Here is a 17403-nt window from a genome sequence, read left to right on the forward strand (position 1 = left end):
CAGTAGTAAATTAATTATAGTGGGCTACATTATGGAATTATGGTTGATCGAACTGCGCAGGTAGCCTACTTTTTGAAGTGATTTGTTTGACAATCGGATGAAAACATAATCACACAACACCCATCATCTGCACAGACCGCAAAAACAACAGTAAACGGGATAAGATGTTTACATGCCACAGTATCCAGTCTTAGATCAGCATATCCCAGGCATCTTATCCCGGTTTCTCATAACCGTGGTACAGGCTTTTTCATGTTATTATAAACGGGATATGATGTTTATATGCGTCAACTTAAAAACAGAATACTTGAGTATCCCGAAAAATAATGGGATATTGGTGTGCATGCGAACGTGGTCATTGTTTCAGCGCATTGGTGCTCAGTGCCAGGTAATGCGTATCTGCTGCCCCCACCTGGTCATTTGGACACATTGCAGTCTGTCTCTGGCCATGTGGTTCTTATTGAGTAAATCTCCATTCAATCAGAACAGGCAGAGGACTGGGCTGATTGGTGATTGGGCATTTTACAACAATTTACCCTTGTTTGTGTTTTGGAGGCATTTTTATCATGTCAGTTATGTGAAAGATGGCTTCTGTGTTTGTGATAATAAGATTAGGAGTTTAATCTAATGAATAATCGAAATTACACTGGAAATAACTTACCGGTATCCTTGTGTTCAGATAACCCTGGGCTAAGAATTTGCAGTAGGGCTAAAATAAAAGAATATGACAACAATAATTTGGGAGTGGAAACATGGAACATCAGAAGTCCTATACACACCTCACATTTCATACCACATGGACACTCAACAGACGCACGCTGGCAAGCCTACACACTCCCATGTGATAGTTACACACCACCATGCACACAAGCAGACACAATATGCAGGCACACACACACACGCATGCAGTGACGCACTGGATTGAGAGTTAAATGAAGATTGCACACAACTCTTTAGAATTGGAAATGTAATTTTATTGAAAGACAAGGATATTGCTGTACCATAACATGAAATTATTACCCAAAACAAACAAGTAACATTGAAAGGGCATCTCTTCCATCTAATTAAATGTGATTATTTCAGCACACTATTTAAGCAATAAGTCACGAGGGGGTGTGGTATATGGCCAGTATACCACCGCTAAGGGCTGTTCTGAGTCACGACGCAACTCGGAATGCCTGGATACAGCCGTTAGCCATGGTGTATTTTGGCCATATACCACAAACCTCTGAGGTGCCTTAATGCTATTATAAACTGGTTACCAACGTAATTAGAACAGTGAAAACAATTCATACTTTCTCGTCTTTTGTTTGCTAAAGACGCGACCCAGTCGTTAGTTCGATTAATTCTATATTTAAGGACGTATTTAAGTTGTTCATTCTATATGTTCCGTTGCCATGCTCCTGGCAACATTCTTATACCTTGCGTGCTAGCTAGCAAACTAGCTACGGCTAACAGTCACGACCTCTGCGCTGCAGCCAGAATAACAGCAAAGTAGCTGCATTTGCATTTGTTTAAGCTGTTTTCTATTGATATTAATTTGGTACATGCATAACAATGAGCTGATGAGGCCCAATTTTGTCTGGCATAGTGCCTTCTTGTCGAGGTTCCGTTGCCATGCTCGCTGCCAACGTTCTTATCCCTTGCTTGTGAGCCAGCTAGCTACGGCTAACACAGTCCCGACCTCTGCAGCCAGAATAACAGCAAGTTATCTGTTTTCTATGGACATTAATTTGGATACATCCATAACAATGAGCGGAGAATGCCAGATTTAGCCTGGCATAGCTAGAAAGGTTTGCCTTCTCGTCAGGGCACTCGTCAACACTGACTGTTAATGACGAGGAGATCGCATTGCATATCAAACACACTAGGCTAGAAGCTAGCTAAATAGTTTGTTGCTAGCAAACCTACCAATATGGCAACCGAATAAAAAAATATACGTTATTGAAAAACAGCTGGTCAAACTAGAAACGTGCGAAGATTTGACAGCATTGAGCGTCATGACTGCAATGAGGACCGGAGAAATTCATGTTCATCACTCACCATGTCAGGTCATCAGATGCTCCAAAATAAGAAGTCTCTGCAAAAACAAATCAATGCTGGAAGTTTTTCCTTGTTGAACCTGCGTTTACAATGTATTCCATTTCAATTTGTGTGGTTGTTGGTTTAGCTTTCTGTAACTTGTAAAGCCTAAATCAGCTGGAGACCTCTGAGACAGCCAGACACCCATCCTCTTTAGAGATTGAACATTGTGATTTAACTCTCGGAATTCAGAGAATTGCCAGGAGACCATGATATATCCACCACAGCATATACTGTAGCTACCACTATTCCCATGGCCTAGCAAGCTGCTCTGTAAGAAGCCCCAAAGCTGGGATAATTAAGATCCAATGCTAGCTATTTTTCGTTACGTCATGATGTCTATGTAATTCCCCAAGCTCAATACAATATCACCCCCACAAATAAAATAATAATGGGAAAGACGATTCGCCATAGATAAAGAAGGGAATAGAACTGCGTGAGTGGATTGGATGTGTGTGTGTGGACGCGGGTGTGTGCAGGGTGCCCCGAGTGTGCCTCGGACTGAATTGACTGACTCATTTCGGCCAAGCTGGTGAACCAGACAGGTAGAGATTGATCCACTTCCTTTTTTTTTCATATTTATTCATGTTTTTTATTTCACAGTTGATCCAATTCCAACTGGACAACTAAGTGCTGCCTGGAGTCCATTTCTACCCCTCTGCTTCAATGACATCATGAGATGTCTTTTCTTTTTCTTTTTTACTATGTGGGTTGGTCGCTGTGACTTGTTGGGACCAAGTGACCATCTAGCATGGGGTTTGTTGTTATGAAGAACACCTCCCCAAGTGCTTGTCTGTTTGGATATTTTACCATCTTTGGTTGGTAGGAACAATTGTTTCAAAATGTTTTACAGTGTTATGGATTGTGCGCAAAGTGGATGTGTCCTTGAACTGTGGATGTGTCCATTAAACCCCTACAACTCATCCAGAATGCCGCAGCCCGTCTGGTGTTCAACCTTCCCAAGTTCTCTCACGTCACCCCGCTCCTCCGCACACTCCACTGGCTTCCAGTTGAAGCTCGCATCTGCTACAAGACCATGGTGCTTGCCTACGGAGCTGTGAGGGGAACGGCACCTCCGTACCTTCAGGCTCTGATCAGTCCCTACACCCAAACGAGGGCACTGCGTTCATCCACCTCTGGCCTGCTGGCTCCCCTACCTCTGCGGAAGCATAGTTCCCGCTCAGCCCAGTCAAAACTGTTCGCTGCCCTGGCACCCCAATGGTGGAACAAGCTCCCTCACGACGCCAGGACAGCGGAGTCACTCACCACCTTCCGGAGACATTTGAAACCCCACCTCTTTAAGGAATACCTGGGATAGGATAAAGTAATCCTTCTACCCCCCCCTTACTCCAACCCCCCCCCCCAAAAAAATATAAATAAATAAATAATACATTGTAAAGTGGTTATCCCACTGGCTATGTAAGTCGAGCGTCTGCTAAATGACGTAAATGTAAAATGTAAATGTGGTTGGCAAGCCTGTGATGGCTTATTATTGGTTCCAATAGCTCTGGAAAATAAAGAGTCAAATAATTATTTTGTCCATACTAAGCATTGTCATTTTTTGTTTTCATTGCTGTTTTTTTACAGTATGAGGGATCTCATGAGGTAGATTTCTTGAAGGGTGACACATTTTGCACTGACAATCAAATTAAATGTGGCTTGTCAACATTTTGACTTGGGTAAGTGTCAGTCTTGTTTTTGTGTTTTGATATGAATGTGGACTGTAAATGTGATTGATGCCTCTATGTCCACCTATAATAGGTCTACGAGAAGACGTTTTGATATGACATGTTTTAAGTGCTTGTCAACAAGCCACAATAGCTACAGCTTTTCCTTATCAAAACGTATATATTTTATCTTGATATACTACAAAAATAGACTCAAAAAACATGCTTGCAGTGTGTGAAACAAAAGCTTGACTGGTTATCAATTTAAACACAGCTTGGGAAAAGCATCTCTTATTGTTCAGTGCATTTTTTCCTTTCTGCCAGAAACACTCAACTGCTTTTAATTGAATAAAGCCCCTGTGTTTTGCAATCTATTAAGCCAGATAGTCACTACCACACTCGGACAGGTTCCTTAAGTAAGTACTCTGTTTTCCCCCTCCTCCTCCCAATGTCCATCCTCCAGGTGTGCTGGCCCAGATCCAGACGCCCCAGAGGATCATGGAGGTGATTGAAGGTCAGAAGGTGGTGCTGCAGGCCTGGTACAGTCCCAGCTTCAGCATTAGCAAGAACACCGTCCTCTGGAACTTTGTAGCCAATAACTCCCTACTGGTGAGTGTTTGGGATCTGTTTTGTTCTATGTGTGGTGGCCTTTAGCATCTGTGCTGATCATCTGACGATTTAGGGTCGCCCTTGAGACACGCACAGTAACTTGAACTTTCGCACCAAACATTAAGGCAATGGCATATTTGCGCAAAGTTAGTTTGTGCGTCTTAAGTTGGGATGTGTGAAGATCCCTTTGATCATGCAGTGGTCATGATTAGCCTGTGGCTGCTGAGTTCTGTGACATCATAAGTCTACAATATAATGTCCCAGAGGCCAGTAAGGTACCTGCATTAGTGCTGCATACCAGTTAAATACTTCCTTGTCAGAAGTATTTTATACATGGAAGTTTATTTTTTGTAAAAATGAATCAAATCTGTATTATTTTTTTAAGTCAACTTAAAATGATGAATGTATTACATTTTGTTAGGGTTTAATTTCATGTTTAACTCAGACTTGTGATAATTATAATTTGTCTGTTGATTATTACAGATATGTTTGCTCTTTTGTGCAGTTTTTGATCAAAAGCTCCCAACTACAACTGAAAATCTTACTTGCTTAGCCATCTGTGGCCGTAACGTGGGGATTATTCTCATGAAGGATGTTGACTGCTGTTAATCTGGCAAAGCTCTTCCTTTGGAAACACTCAGAAATGAATCAAATAAAAGGCTTAGCACTCCATCTATACAATATATTTTACCCGTAACATTTCAGAAAATTAGGCTATCAAGTGATATGACTAACCACTTGACAGAGTTTCTATTTTGGGGTTAGGTTGGGGTTAACCCTTTACAAAACCAAAACAAATTTTGGCGGAAGCGGGCAGTTGGCCATAAGGCTCTCATCTGACTTTGATTTTCAAACTTGCATCCACAGACAACACTATGTAGGGACCTGCATGGGCTTGTATTTGCTTATTCCATATTGTTTTACAGTAGTATACAGATGGACCAAGTCCCAAAGGGGATAAAACAAAGACAAAAAAAATCCTGTTTGAGTCTAGTAGTTACCATTCCACTACAGTAGCACTCACCAGTAGTAGATTGGGATATTGCAGTTATTGGCCTGAACAGAGCAAGCTGCTTTGGCTAAAGGCCCAGTCATGGAACGGTAGTCGGATTTAACTACAGAATGTCTGAGTTGTGCGCCTTTATCTCAACTCTGAATCGGCCTGTTAGTCTTTAGCTCGAAAGGATAATTCTGTCTTGCTTGTTTGCATAAAGATCTATATGATTTGAAAGACAATGTGGTTTTATCTTCTAATGTCTTTGTCATATTTTAAAGTACTCTACTTCTATTCATACTCCAATGCACTCAATATTGCCTTGTCATGGCTCTATTAAGAACATAACATTAGCTAAGAGAACAGCTTAGTAATGGTAGACTACATGGTGTAAAATAAAGAAAAGGCAAAAGGATATTCTAGGGAGCTTTTCAACAATCTTCATGGCTCTTGTCCCCTCCATCCAACCCACACAGATAATCTCCTACACCCCAGACTCGATCAGTTTAGGCAGCCCGCAGTTTGGGGAGCGCGTAGGCTTCACAGCCACCATGCCCTCGGCCAACCTGTCTCTGTACATCAACAACACGCAGGAGTCGGACTCAGGACGCTACTTCTGCCAGGTCATCATCCCCGGGGCCCATGGCCTGACCGGAGAACTTACCCTCAACGTCATTGGTAAGGACGAGGAGACCCCTTATGTAGTTATTGTAGTCATGCAGTACGCCATATGTGTATTCTTATGAGCTGTACATGTAGAATGAGGCACGCATGTACATATACAGTGCCATCAGAAAGTATTCATACCCCTTATTCAAAATGTTGTTAGAGCCTGAATTCTAAATGGATTAAATTGATTGCCTTCTCTCACCCATCTACACACAATACCCCAAAATGACAATGTGAAAACCATGTTTTTAGAAATGTTTGCTAATTTATTGAAAGTGAAATACAGAAATCGAATTTCCATAAGTATTCACATCCCTTTGCTATGACACTCCAAATTGAGCTCGGGTGCATCCAATTTCCTTTGATCATCCTTGACGTCACTACAACTTGATTGGAGTCCATCTGTGGCCAATTCAATAGTTTGGACATGATTTTGAAATATACACACCTGTCTACAGTATATAATGTCCCACAGTTGACAGTGTAAGTCAGAGCAGAAACTATACCATGAAGTCCAGGGAACTGTCCATAGATCTCAGAGATAGAATTGTGATGAGGCATATATCTGGGGAAGGATATAAAACAATTTCTAGAGTGTTGAAAGTTTCCAAAGGCACAGTGGTCTCCATGATTTTTAAGTAATTAATTTGCATTTTATTGCATGACAGAAGTATTTGATACATCAGAAAAGCAGAACTTCATATTTGGTGCAGAAACCTTTGCTTGCAATTACAGAGATCATACGTTTCCTGTAGGTCTTGACCAGGTTTGCACACACTGCAGCAGGGATTTTGGCCCACTCCTCCATACAAACCTTCTCCAAATCCTTCAGGTTTCGGGGCTGTCGCTGGGCAATACGGACTTTCAGCTCCCTCCAAAGATTTTCTATTGGCTAGGCCACTCCAGGACCTTGAGATGCTTCTTACGGAGCCACTCCTTAGTTGCCCTGGCTGTGTGTTTCGGGTCATTGTCATGCTGGAAGACCCAGCCACGACCCATCTTCAATGCTCTTACTGAGGGAAGGAGGTTGTTGGCCAAGATCTCGCGATACATGGCCCCATCCATCCTCCCCTCAATACGGTGCAGTCGTCCTGTCCCCTTTGCAGAAAGCATCCCCAAAGAATGATGTTTCCACCTCCATGCTTCACGGTTGGGATTGTGTTCTTGGGGTTGTACTCATCCTCCTTCTTCCTCCAAACACGGCGAGTGGAGTTTAGTCCAAAGAGCTCTATTTTTGTCTCATCAGACCACATGACCTTCTCCCATTCCTCCTCTGGATCATCCAGATGGTCATTGGCAAACTTCAGACGGGCCTGGACATGCGCTGGCTTGAGCAGGGGGACCTTACGTGCGCTGCAGGATTTTTATCCATGACGGTGTAGTGTGTTACTAATGGTTTTCTTTGAGACTGTGGTCCCAGCTCTCTTCAGGTCATTGACCAGGTCCTGCCGTGTAGTTCTGGGCTGATCCCTCACCTTTCTCATGATCATTGATGCCCCACAAGGTGAGATCTTGCATGGAGCCCCAGACCGAGGGTGATTGACCGTCATCTTAAACTTCTTCCATTTTCTAATAATTGCGCCAACAGTTGTTGCCTTCTCACCAAGCTGCTTGCCTATTGTCCTGTAGCCCATCCCAGCCTTGTGCAGGTCTACAATTGTATCCCTGATGTCCTTACACAGCTCTCTGGTCTTGGCCATTGTGGAGAGGTTGGAGTCTGTTTGATTGAGTGTGTGTGCAGGTGTCTTTTATACAGGTAACGAGTTCAAACAGGTGCAGTTAATACAGGTAATGAGTGGAGAACAGGAGGGCTTCTTAAAGAAAAACTAACAGGTCTGTGAGAGCCGGAATTCTTACTGGTTGGTAGGTGATCAAATACTTATGTCATGCAATAAAATGCAAATTAATTACTTAAAAATCATACAATGTGATTTTCTGGATTTTTGTTTTAAAAAATTACAGACCTCTACATGCTTTGTAAGTAGGAAAACCTGCAAAATCGGCAGTGTATCAAATACTTGTTCTCCCCACTGTGTGTGTATATATATATATATATATATATATATATATATATATATATATATATATAACAAACTACCCAGACTCTGTCTGGTGCTGGCCGTCCAACCAAACTGAGCAACCGGGCAAGAAGAACCTTGGTTAGGGAGGTGACCAAGAGCCCAATGACCACTCTGACAGAACTACAGAGTTCCTAGGCTGAGATGGGAGAACCTGCTAGAAGGACAACAGTCTCTGCAGCACTTCACCAATCTGTGGCTTTATGGGAGAGTGGCCAGACGGAAGCCTCTCGTGAGAAAAAGGCACATGACAGCACATCGGGAGTTTGCAAAAGGCATGTGAAAGACACTGAGCATAAGGCAAAAGATTGTCGTCTGATGAGACAGAAATTGAACTCTTTGGCCTGAATGCAAATGGCTATGTCTGGAGAAAACCAGGCACAGCTCATCACCCGTCTAACACCATCCCTACCGGGATGCATGGTGGTGGCAGCATCATGCTATGGGGATGCTTTTCAGCGGCAGGGACTGGGAGACTGGTAAGGATAGAGGGAACAATGAACGGAGGCAAATACAGGCAAATCCTTTTATTTATGAGAACCTGCTTCAGAGTGTCCTTCTGGCAGGACCTTAGACTGGGGTGAATATTGACATTCCATCAGGACAATGACCTCAAGCATACAGCCAAAGCAACGCTGGAATGGCTTCAGAACAAGAATGTGAAAGTCCTCGAGTGGCCCAGACAATGCCCAGACTTGAATCCCATTGAAAATCTGAGGAAGACTTGAAGATTGTTGTTCCATCTAACTTAACAGAGCTTGAGAAAATCTGCAAGGAAGAATGGGAGAAAATCCCAAAATCCAGATGTGCAATGCTGATACAGACATACCCAAGACGATTCAAAGCTGTAATCGCCGCCAAAGGTACTTCTACAAGGTATTGACTCAGGGGTGTGAATACCTATCTAAATGAGATATTTCTCTATTTAATTTTCAATAAATTAGCTAAATTGTATCAATTTTGAATTCTGGCTGTAACACAACATGTGGAATAAGTCAAGGGGTATGAATACTTTCTGAAAGCACTGTATATGATCAAACGCTAACAAAAAGGCACACACACACAAACATATACACACACTTACAGATGTGCTCTACTTGCACATATACCCGCATACAGTACATGCGCACCCACATACCTGTACACACATGTTCCTGTATGTATCTTAACACAATAGTTACGCTGTTTGCCACTACCCTAAATCCTAAACATTATTTTATCTATCATTATTCAAATGACTCTAATTTAGCATCTCATCACAAATGTTCAACTAACCATCTCCCAAACCTCTATCCTATATCTCAGTCCCTCCTGCTGTCCCAGAGTGCTCTCTGTCGGGGAAGCCAGTTCTGAAAGGCAACGTCACGCTGAGCTGCAAGTCCAAGTCAGGCAAGCCCATCCCCATGTACAAGTGGCATAAGACCAGCCCCACGTCTGAAGTCTTCTTCTCTCCCATGCTCAGTGAGTAACTAACTGCAGTCTGACATCTGAAACATGGCGGTCAAGCTTTAGTAACCAACATCATAAGCAAAACCTTTTGGTTACTCAGATATACAGTGTATTTATTGTAAATGTCCTGTATTTCAGGGAGAGCTTGCTTTCTTTCTGAAATTTGATAACTTTGAACTTTGAGAGTACTGTAATAGAATGTTGTTCAGCCAAGTTGTTGTACACACGTAATGTGAGTTGCTCTGGATAAGAAATGTGTACAGTATGTACCATAAGCAAACGTAATGACAAAGCAGAGGGTATAATTTAATGACAAAGCAGAGGGTTTAATTTAATGACAAAGCAGAGGGTATAATTTTGACAATGGCAAAGGGATTTAAAAAAGTTACATGTGAATTGAGGCAATCAGTAGACAATCAGGTCTCACTTTACATTAAGTGTCCTAAAGTTACAGGTACTATGTATTGTGTAACTACACAACCAACCGGGTAGAATGGTTGTGAGTGTGTTGTATCAATCTGTACTTAGTAATACACTATACATACGTATGTGGCTACCATGTATCTATGTGGATTTAAGGACACTTAATGTGAAATGGAACAGGCAATCAAAAGGATTGTGCATAAACAAATCGGAGTTTCAGTTGGCATATCTGTGACATTGTTCTGTTTTTGTTTTGACTTGGAGATTTAGGGGCTAATCTGTTTGGGACTAGATTAAAGCACACATGAGGTTGAATCCTAATGTGACTCTGCTCAAATCACACAAAAAATCACAAACCCATAATCAGTGTTCCCATACTATTTCCTCTCATTTATGGAGTGCAAGAATTGGATAAGTATCCCACATTGTTTGGTAAAAAAAAAAAAATCTGGTTAGTAGTGATTTAATGATAAGGAAAAAGCGCATATGATCAATGCACAGTGTCCATATAAGGACAGCCGCAGTAATGACAGGACTGACAATGCTGTCCTAATATGGACACTGTATGGGTGTCAGTGGAGGCTCCTAGGAGGAGGAAGGGGAGGACCATCCTCCTCACTTTCACTTACTTAGCTAGCGAATGAAGCTAGCTAGTTTAGCCTACTCAAACACCCGGCTCAAACCGAGAGGGATGCTATGTTAGCTAGCTGGTTATGGCTATCCAACACTGGAACTCTTCCAAGTCAAGGTAAGCTTTTGGTTTTATTAATTTATTGCTTCGAGGCCCGCCTGTGTAACTGCTTGCTGCTGACTGTACACTGTACTGCATAATTGTATGTGGTTTACTAGCACATTAGTTCTAATAGCTATGTTAACTGACGTTAATATGGTGACAACTATGTAGGCTGTTTGTAGCGGTTATGATATGAAGGTTTGGCTTGGAAACTTTCTTTTCGCCCTCGTCACAGAAAGCTGATGTGTTGTGCACTGATGTTCACAAGCGAAGGGAAAAGGTGAGCGAAGGAGAGCGAGTAGATGCGAGAAGGAATACAATGATGAAAGGGATCATGCTGTTATGTGGCTGCTATGAAAGTGAACTATATTTGCATGTGATCAGGAATGTATTCATTCCGATGATTCTGTTGAAAAAGGTTTCTTAAGCAGACCGAAACGGGGATAAACATACCTGAATTTGTCCAATAGACAATCTCATTTGCACACCCTAGATCAGCTAAATGCAGGCAAGAGTGTGCAAGGTGATATTGAATGTGTCAATGTCTGTCACCTTGATTGCTCAAATGTACCTTGACCTGTGCACCTACCTACGTTGTAAACTTTCATTCATAGGCTAGGTTGTAGCAACCTCATGATAGGTATAGGGAACATTAGAGTATCATGTAGTAGCCTAAACCTATCGATATTACATTGAGCTGGGTGAATGGAATATGAATGACAGTCATCCAATATGCTGTAATAGAAATAAGGCCATGCTTATAAAAATAAAAATAGTCCTCCCTCATCTTAAATGGCACGACCACCACTGATGGGTGTGTGTCTGTGTGTGTTACAGATGAGAAGACAGGCACCCTGAAGCTGAGCAACCTGAGCAGCAACATGTCGGGGAAGTACATGTGTTCGGCCAGCAACACGGCCGGCACAGAGCGATGCTACATCAACCTGGAGGTCATCACCTGTACGTACTGTTATAGTACAACACTGGACACACAAGACTCACTATACGCTATGTGGGCCAGTCAGAATGTAGAGAAATGTGCTTCTTAAAACAGTTAACTCCTGGTACGTGAAATGGCTTTGAAAACCAGAGCAAGTAATTAAGAAATGCATTTTAATTGGGACTGATGCACTGCCCTTCACTTAAATTGAGTTTTCCTTCATCTAATGTGCACCAAAAAATAATAATTGCAATGCACATTTACCGTTTTTAGATATTGTGTGTGTGTGTGTGTGCGTGTGCGCGTGCGCACTACCAGTCAAAAGTTTTAGAACACCTACTCATTGAAGGGTTTGACTTTATTTGTACTATTTTCTACATTGTAGAATAATAGTGACGACATCAAAACTATGAAATAACACATGGAATCATGTAGTAACCAGAAAATGGTTAAACAAATCAAAATATATTTTATATTTGAGATTCTTCAAATAGCCACCCTTTGCCTTGATGACAGCTTTGCACACTCTTGGCATTCTCTCAACCAGCTAAAGTCACCTGGATTGCATTTCAATTAACAGGTGTGCCTTGTTAAAAGTTAATTTGTGGAATTTCTTTCCTTCTTAATGAGTTTGAGCCAATCAGTTGTGTTGTGACAAGGTAGGGGAGGTAAACAGAAGATAGCCCTATTTGGTAAAAGACCAAGTCCATATTATGGCAAGAACAGCTCAAATAAGCAAAGAGAAACGACAGTCCATCATTACTTTAAGACATGAAGGTCAGTCAATACGTACATTTTCAAGAACTTTGAAAGTGCAGTCACAAAAACCATCAAGCGCTATGATGAAGCTGGCTCTCATGAGGACCGCCACAGGAATGGAAGACCCAGAATTACCTCTGCTGCAGAGGATAAGTTCATTAGAGTCACCAGCCTCAGAAATTGCAGCCCAAATAAATGCTTCACAAAGTTCAAGTAACAGACACATCTCAACATCAACTGTTCAGAGGAATCAGGCCTTCATGGTCGATTGCTGCAAAGTAACCACTACTAAAGTACACCAATAAGAAGACAAGACTTGCTTGGGCCAAGAAACATGAGCAATGGACATTAGACTGGTTGAAATTTGTCCTTTGGTCTGGAGTCCAAATTTTAGATTTTTGGTTCCAACCGCTGTGTCTTTGTGAGACGCGGTGTGGGTGAACGGATGATCTCCGCATGTGTATTTCCCACCGTAAAGAATGGAGGAGGTGGTGTTATGGTGTGGGGGTGCTTTGCTGGTGACACTGTCTGTGATTTATTTAGAATTCAAGGCACACTTAACTACCATGGCTACCACAGCATTCTGCAGCGATACACCATCCATCCCATCTGGTTTGGGCTAAGTGGGACTATCATTTGTTTCTCAAGTGAGTGATGGAGTGCTGCATTAGATGACCTGGCCTCCCCAATCCCCCGACCTCAATCAAATTGAGATGGTTTGGGATGAGTCGGATCGCAGAGTGAAGGAAACGCAGCCAACAAGTGCTCAGCATATGGGGGAACTCCTTCAAGACGGTTGGAAAAGCATTACAGGTGAAGCTGGTTGAGAGAATGCCAAGAGTTTGCGGAGCTGTCATCAAGGCAAAGGGTGGCTATTTGAAGAATCTGAAATGTAAAATATATTTTGATTTGTTTAACACTTTTTTGGTTACTACATGATTCCATATGTGTTATTTCATAGTTTTGATGTCTTCACTATTATTCTACAGTGCATTCGGAAAGTATTCAGACCCCTTCCCTTTTTCCACATTTTGTTATGTTACAGCGTTATTCTAAAATAGATTGAATTATAAAAATTTTCTCATCAATCTTCACACAATACCCCATAATGACAAAGCAAAAACAGGTTTTAGAAATGTTTGAAAATGTATTACAAATAAAAAACTGATATCTAATTTACATACACTACCGTTCAAAAGTTTGGGGTCCCTTAGAAATGTCCTTGTTTTCGAAAGAAAAGTAGCATCAAATGGATCAGAAATACAGTGTAGACATTGTTAATGTTGTAAATCGCTATTGTAGCTGGAAACGGCTGATTTTTAATGGAATATCTACATAGGCGTACAGAGGTCCATTATCAGCAACCATCAGTCCTGTTCCAATGGCACGTTGTGTTTGCTAATCATTTTAAAAGGCATGGCTTGGTTTTTGCTCTGACATGCACTGTCAACTGTGGGACCTTCATATAGACAGGTGTGTGCCTTTCCAAATCATGTCCAATCAATTGAATTAACCATAGGTGGACTCCAATCAAGTTGTAGAAACATCTCAAGGATGATCAATGGAAACAGGATGCACCTGAGCTCAATTTCTAGTCTCATTGCGAAGGGTCTGAATACTCAAAGTTTCTGGGAGACTACAGTATAAAATATATAGGACAAAAAATGCAATTAAGCTTCTTTAAAGGAAACATCAATAGAAAATGGACATTGGTTGGTGCTGCTCTGTTAATTCATTGACATTTAATTTAGAGGTTTAATTGTCTTTTTTGTCTGTACGCTATCTTTACACTGCCACAAAGAAGACAGAGCTCTGCCTAGTCATTTAAAAACACTTAACGGTCACAGGCTGCTGTACTTTTACTGTTGGGTTAAGAGAGCTGGGTATCGAGTGAATGTAAGAACAAAATTAATGTACAAAAACATGCTGCTGCTGTAGTTTTATTATCGTTCGGACCGCAAAGGGTAAACTACTACAGCGTCTAAACAGTGTATTTTATTTAATTTCCCCTGGAGAGTGAAGGTACTATACCACAGATCTGTAGTGCAAGTGTGTTAATGTTGTGTGTATGTGCGTTTCCCCAGCGACCAACACGGGGATGATTGCTGGGGCCACGGTGGGCTCTGTGCTGGGCTTAATCTTCATCATCCTCTTCCTCGTTTGTCTTCTGAGGAGAAGGAGAGACTCTGAGGATGACCTGGCCAATGACATCAAGTTAGACTCACCTTCACTATTGCTGTGTGTGTGTGTGTGTGTGTGTGTGTGTGTGTGTGTTAATTGTGATTGATGTGCACATATTTGTATACGATACAAAGAACATACCGTATGTATACTGTTGTATACCTGTGACATGAAGGTGTGCGTGTGCCATATGGATGTCAGCCAGTCTCTCACCCCTTCTTGCCCTCCTCTCCACCCCTAGGGAGGACGCTCAGGCGCCCAGCCGCGTCTCGTGGGCAAAAAGCGGCGGCTCCGGCTCGGACGTAGTCTCCAAAAGCGGCACACTCTCCTCCATCACCACCACCAACAGGCCCCACCAGAGGGAGCCCCCATCCCAGCACCACCTCCAGCAGTATCCCCAGCACCCTCCCTCCGACACCGCCTCCATCATCACTGCCACAGGCAGCGTCTCTGGCTACCGCCTCGGGACGCGTCATGGAGCCTCCACACCCACCCATGGCCACGCCCTGCCAGGCTACGGCTTCAACACTACTACAATCCTGCCCCGCGGTCAACCGGCTAATTCTGCAGCACCCAGTGCCAATGGTAGCCCCAGAACACAGCACCCACAGACCTATACCCAGCCCCAGGCAGTGCCTCCGGCCCCGCGCCCGCCACCTCTGCCCACTGCCGTGACCGCGTCCAACATCTCCCGCATGGGAGGGGTTCCCATCATGGTGCCAGCTCAGAACCAGGCCGGCTCGCTGGTGTAGCACCAGTCTGTCATGTTGCAGTGTCCCTTTACCCTTCAACTGTACTTACTCACATAGATTTTAAAAAGGAAAAAGAGCATTAACACTTGAATTGGCCTTCGAAGGTGGAGCATTTGACCCGCTCAAAATGCAGTGAGATCATTGGTAAGACCTTAAAAGAGACTGACTGTGTTGCTACACAAGGCAATTTTATTTAATGAAGTATACGGAAGTACATTTTATTTAAATGCTTTTTATACTCATTATGTATACAAAATATGTATCTGGATTTCATACATTTGTGCGGTATTTAGTTTTTTTTCTATTGTACATTCAATCAGTGTATTTTTTACTTCGTTTTCCAATGCAACTATTTTCAAGTCATCGGTTTTTCTCTGACAAGATTGTATTCACTCGATCTACCACGTCCTATCAAGGCCATTGTATGATGTCACTTTGAAAACGGGGACTTGACAAGATCTCATGACGCATGGCACACACTGATGTGCAGCAAGAACAGTTAATGCGTAGATCCCCCGATTTTACTTCTTCGTGCATTCCTGCAGATAGATATGACGACTAGATTATGAAGGACCAAATTAGTTTGAAGAACAGCATGTTATTCATTTTATCCTATCTATTTTAACTTCTCAAATGAGTATATTAGTGTAAAAATATGGTGGACTACTGCTGAATACCTGCCTAGCATCATGCAGTTAAGAGAATAAAATGACAGGGCATACTAGATTGAACATTTGCTACTACATTTTCTAAATGTAAAGTACACTTTTTGCCTTTTCATGTTCCTTGTATCAAACTTCATGCCAATTCTCTTTAGACACAGCGCTTAAAACGTAGCTATTTTACCGCATAGGAATATCTTCTCATATATTATATAAAATACAATTTGACACATTTTGTCAATTTCATGGAATTTAGCGGGTAAGAAAGTGGTTATATGGTTACACAATTGAGCTGTAATGATTTTGGGTCACTCTCTGCAAGGAAATTGTAAATAAGATATTTATTTTGCTTTCAATTGTATTTGAGGCTATTCGTTGACACTTGTGACTGACTGGATACAAAAGCAAATAGTTTCTACTTGTCAACATCCCAAGCTGACGACAAGTGTATTGATGGATATAGACCCAAAAGGCGTCAAATCAAATGAGTAAGATGAGGCACTTGTTTGAAACAAGGCATAAAAGAGAGTACTTAGGGGAGTGGGGTAAATTGAGCAGTTTGTTTACATTCAGCATCACTCCGTCAAAGGAAATATGGTATTCTTTCTAACAAAGATGTCTACATATACAGTGAGGGAAAAAAGTATTTGATCCCCTGCTGATTTTGTAAGTTTGCCCACTGACAAAGACATGATCAGTCTATAATTTCAATGGTAGGTTTATTTGAACAGTGAGAGACAGAATAACAACAACAAAATCCAGAAAAATGCATGTCAAAAATGTTATAAATTGATTTGCATTTTAATGAGGGAAATAAGTATTTGACCCCTCTGCAAAACATGACTTAGTACTTGGTGGCAAAACCCTTGTTGGCAATCACAGAGGTCAGACGTTTCTTGTAGTTGGCCACCAGGTTTGCACACATCTCAGGAGGCATTTTGTTCCACTCCTCTTTGCAGATCTTCTCCAAGTCATTAAGGTTTCGAGGTTTACGTTTGGCAACTCAAACCTTCAGCTCCCTCCACAGATTTTCTACGGGATTAAGGTCTGGAGACTGGCTAGGCCACTCCAGGACCTTAATGTGCTTCTTCTTGAGCCACTCCTTTGTTGCCTTGGCCGTGTGTTTTGGGTCATTGTCATGCTGGAATACCCATCCACGACCCATTTTGTCATGCGTCTGGTTGTAGCGGTAGGATGGAATCAGGCGCAGGACACAGAACTATAATAACGAAGTTCTTTACTGGAACAACAATAGCAGAGCAAATCCTCCACGCAGGGAAGAGCAAATACCGGCTCACCAAAAGACAGCAAAACAACGAACAATCACGCACAACACAATGAGGGAACCAGAGGGTAAAATAGGGAACGAAATTAACATAATGGGTAACAGGTGTGCTCGTGTGCT

General features: G+C 42.1%; 1 protein-coding gene across 2 annotated transcripts in view; it reads left to right on the plus strand.

Annotated features, from left to right (window-relative positions):
• LOC311142397 (endothelial cell-selective adhesion molecule-like) overlaps window positions 1–16765 on the plus strand; it is a 59217-nt gene extending 42452 nt beyond the window's left edge. For both annotated transcript variants that reach the window (XM_084178044.1, XM_084178045.1), the window contains 6 exons: window positions 4213–4358; window positions 5829–6030; window positions 9405–9560; window positions 11542–11664; window positions 14488–14617; window positions 14826–16765. In XM_084178044.1, coding sequence (XP_084034170.1) covers window positions 4213–4358; window positions 5829–6030; window positions 9405–9560; window positions 11542–11664; window positions 14488–14617; window positions 14826–15336 — 1268 coding nt within the window. In that variant the 3' untranslated portion in view covers window positions 15337–16765. The remainder of the gene's footprint in view (window positions 1–4212; window positions 4359–5828; window positions 6031–9404; window positions 9561–11541; window positions 11665–14487; window positions 14618–14825) is intronic.
• Window positions 16766–17403: the final 638 nt, after the last annotated feature.

The sequence above is a fragment of the Coregonus lavaretus genome (genome assembly GCF_964263955.1).
Source record: "Coregonus lavaretus genome assembly, chromosome: 15".
Classification (NCBI taxonomy): domain Eukaryota; kingdom Metazoa; phylum Chordata; class Actinopteri; order Salmoniformes; family Salmonidae; genus Coregonus; species Coregonus lavaretus.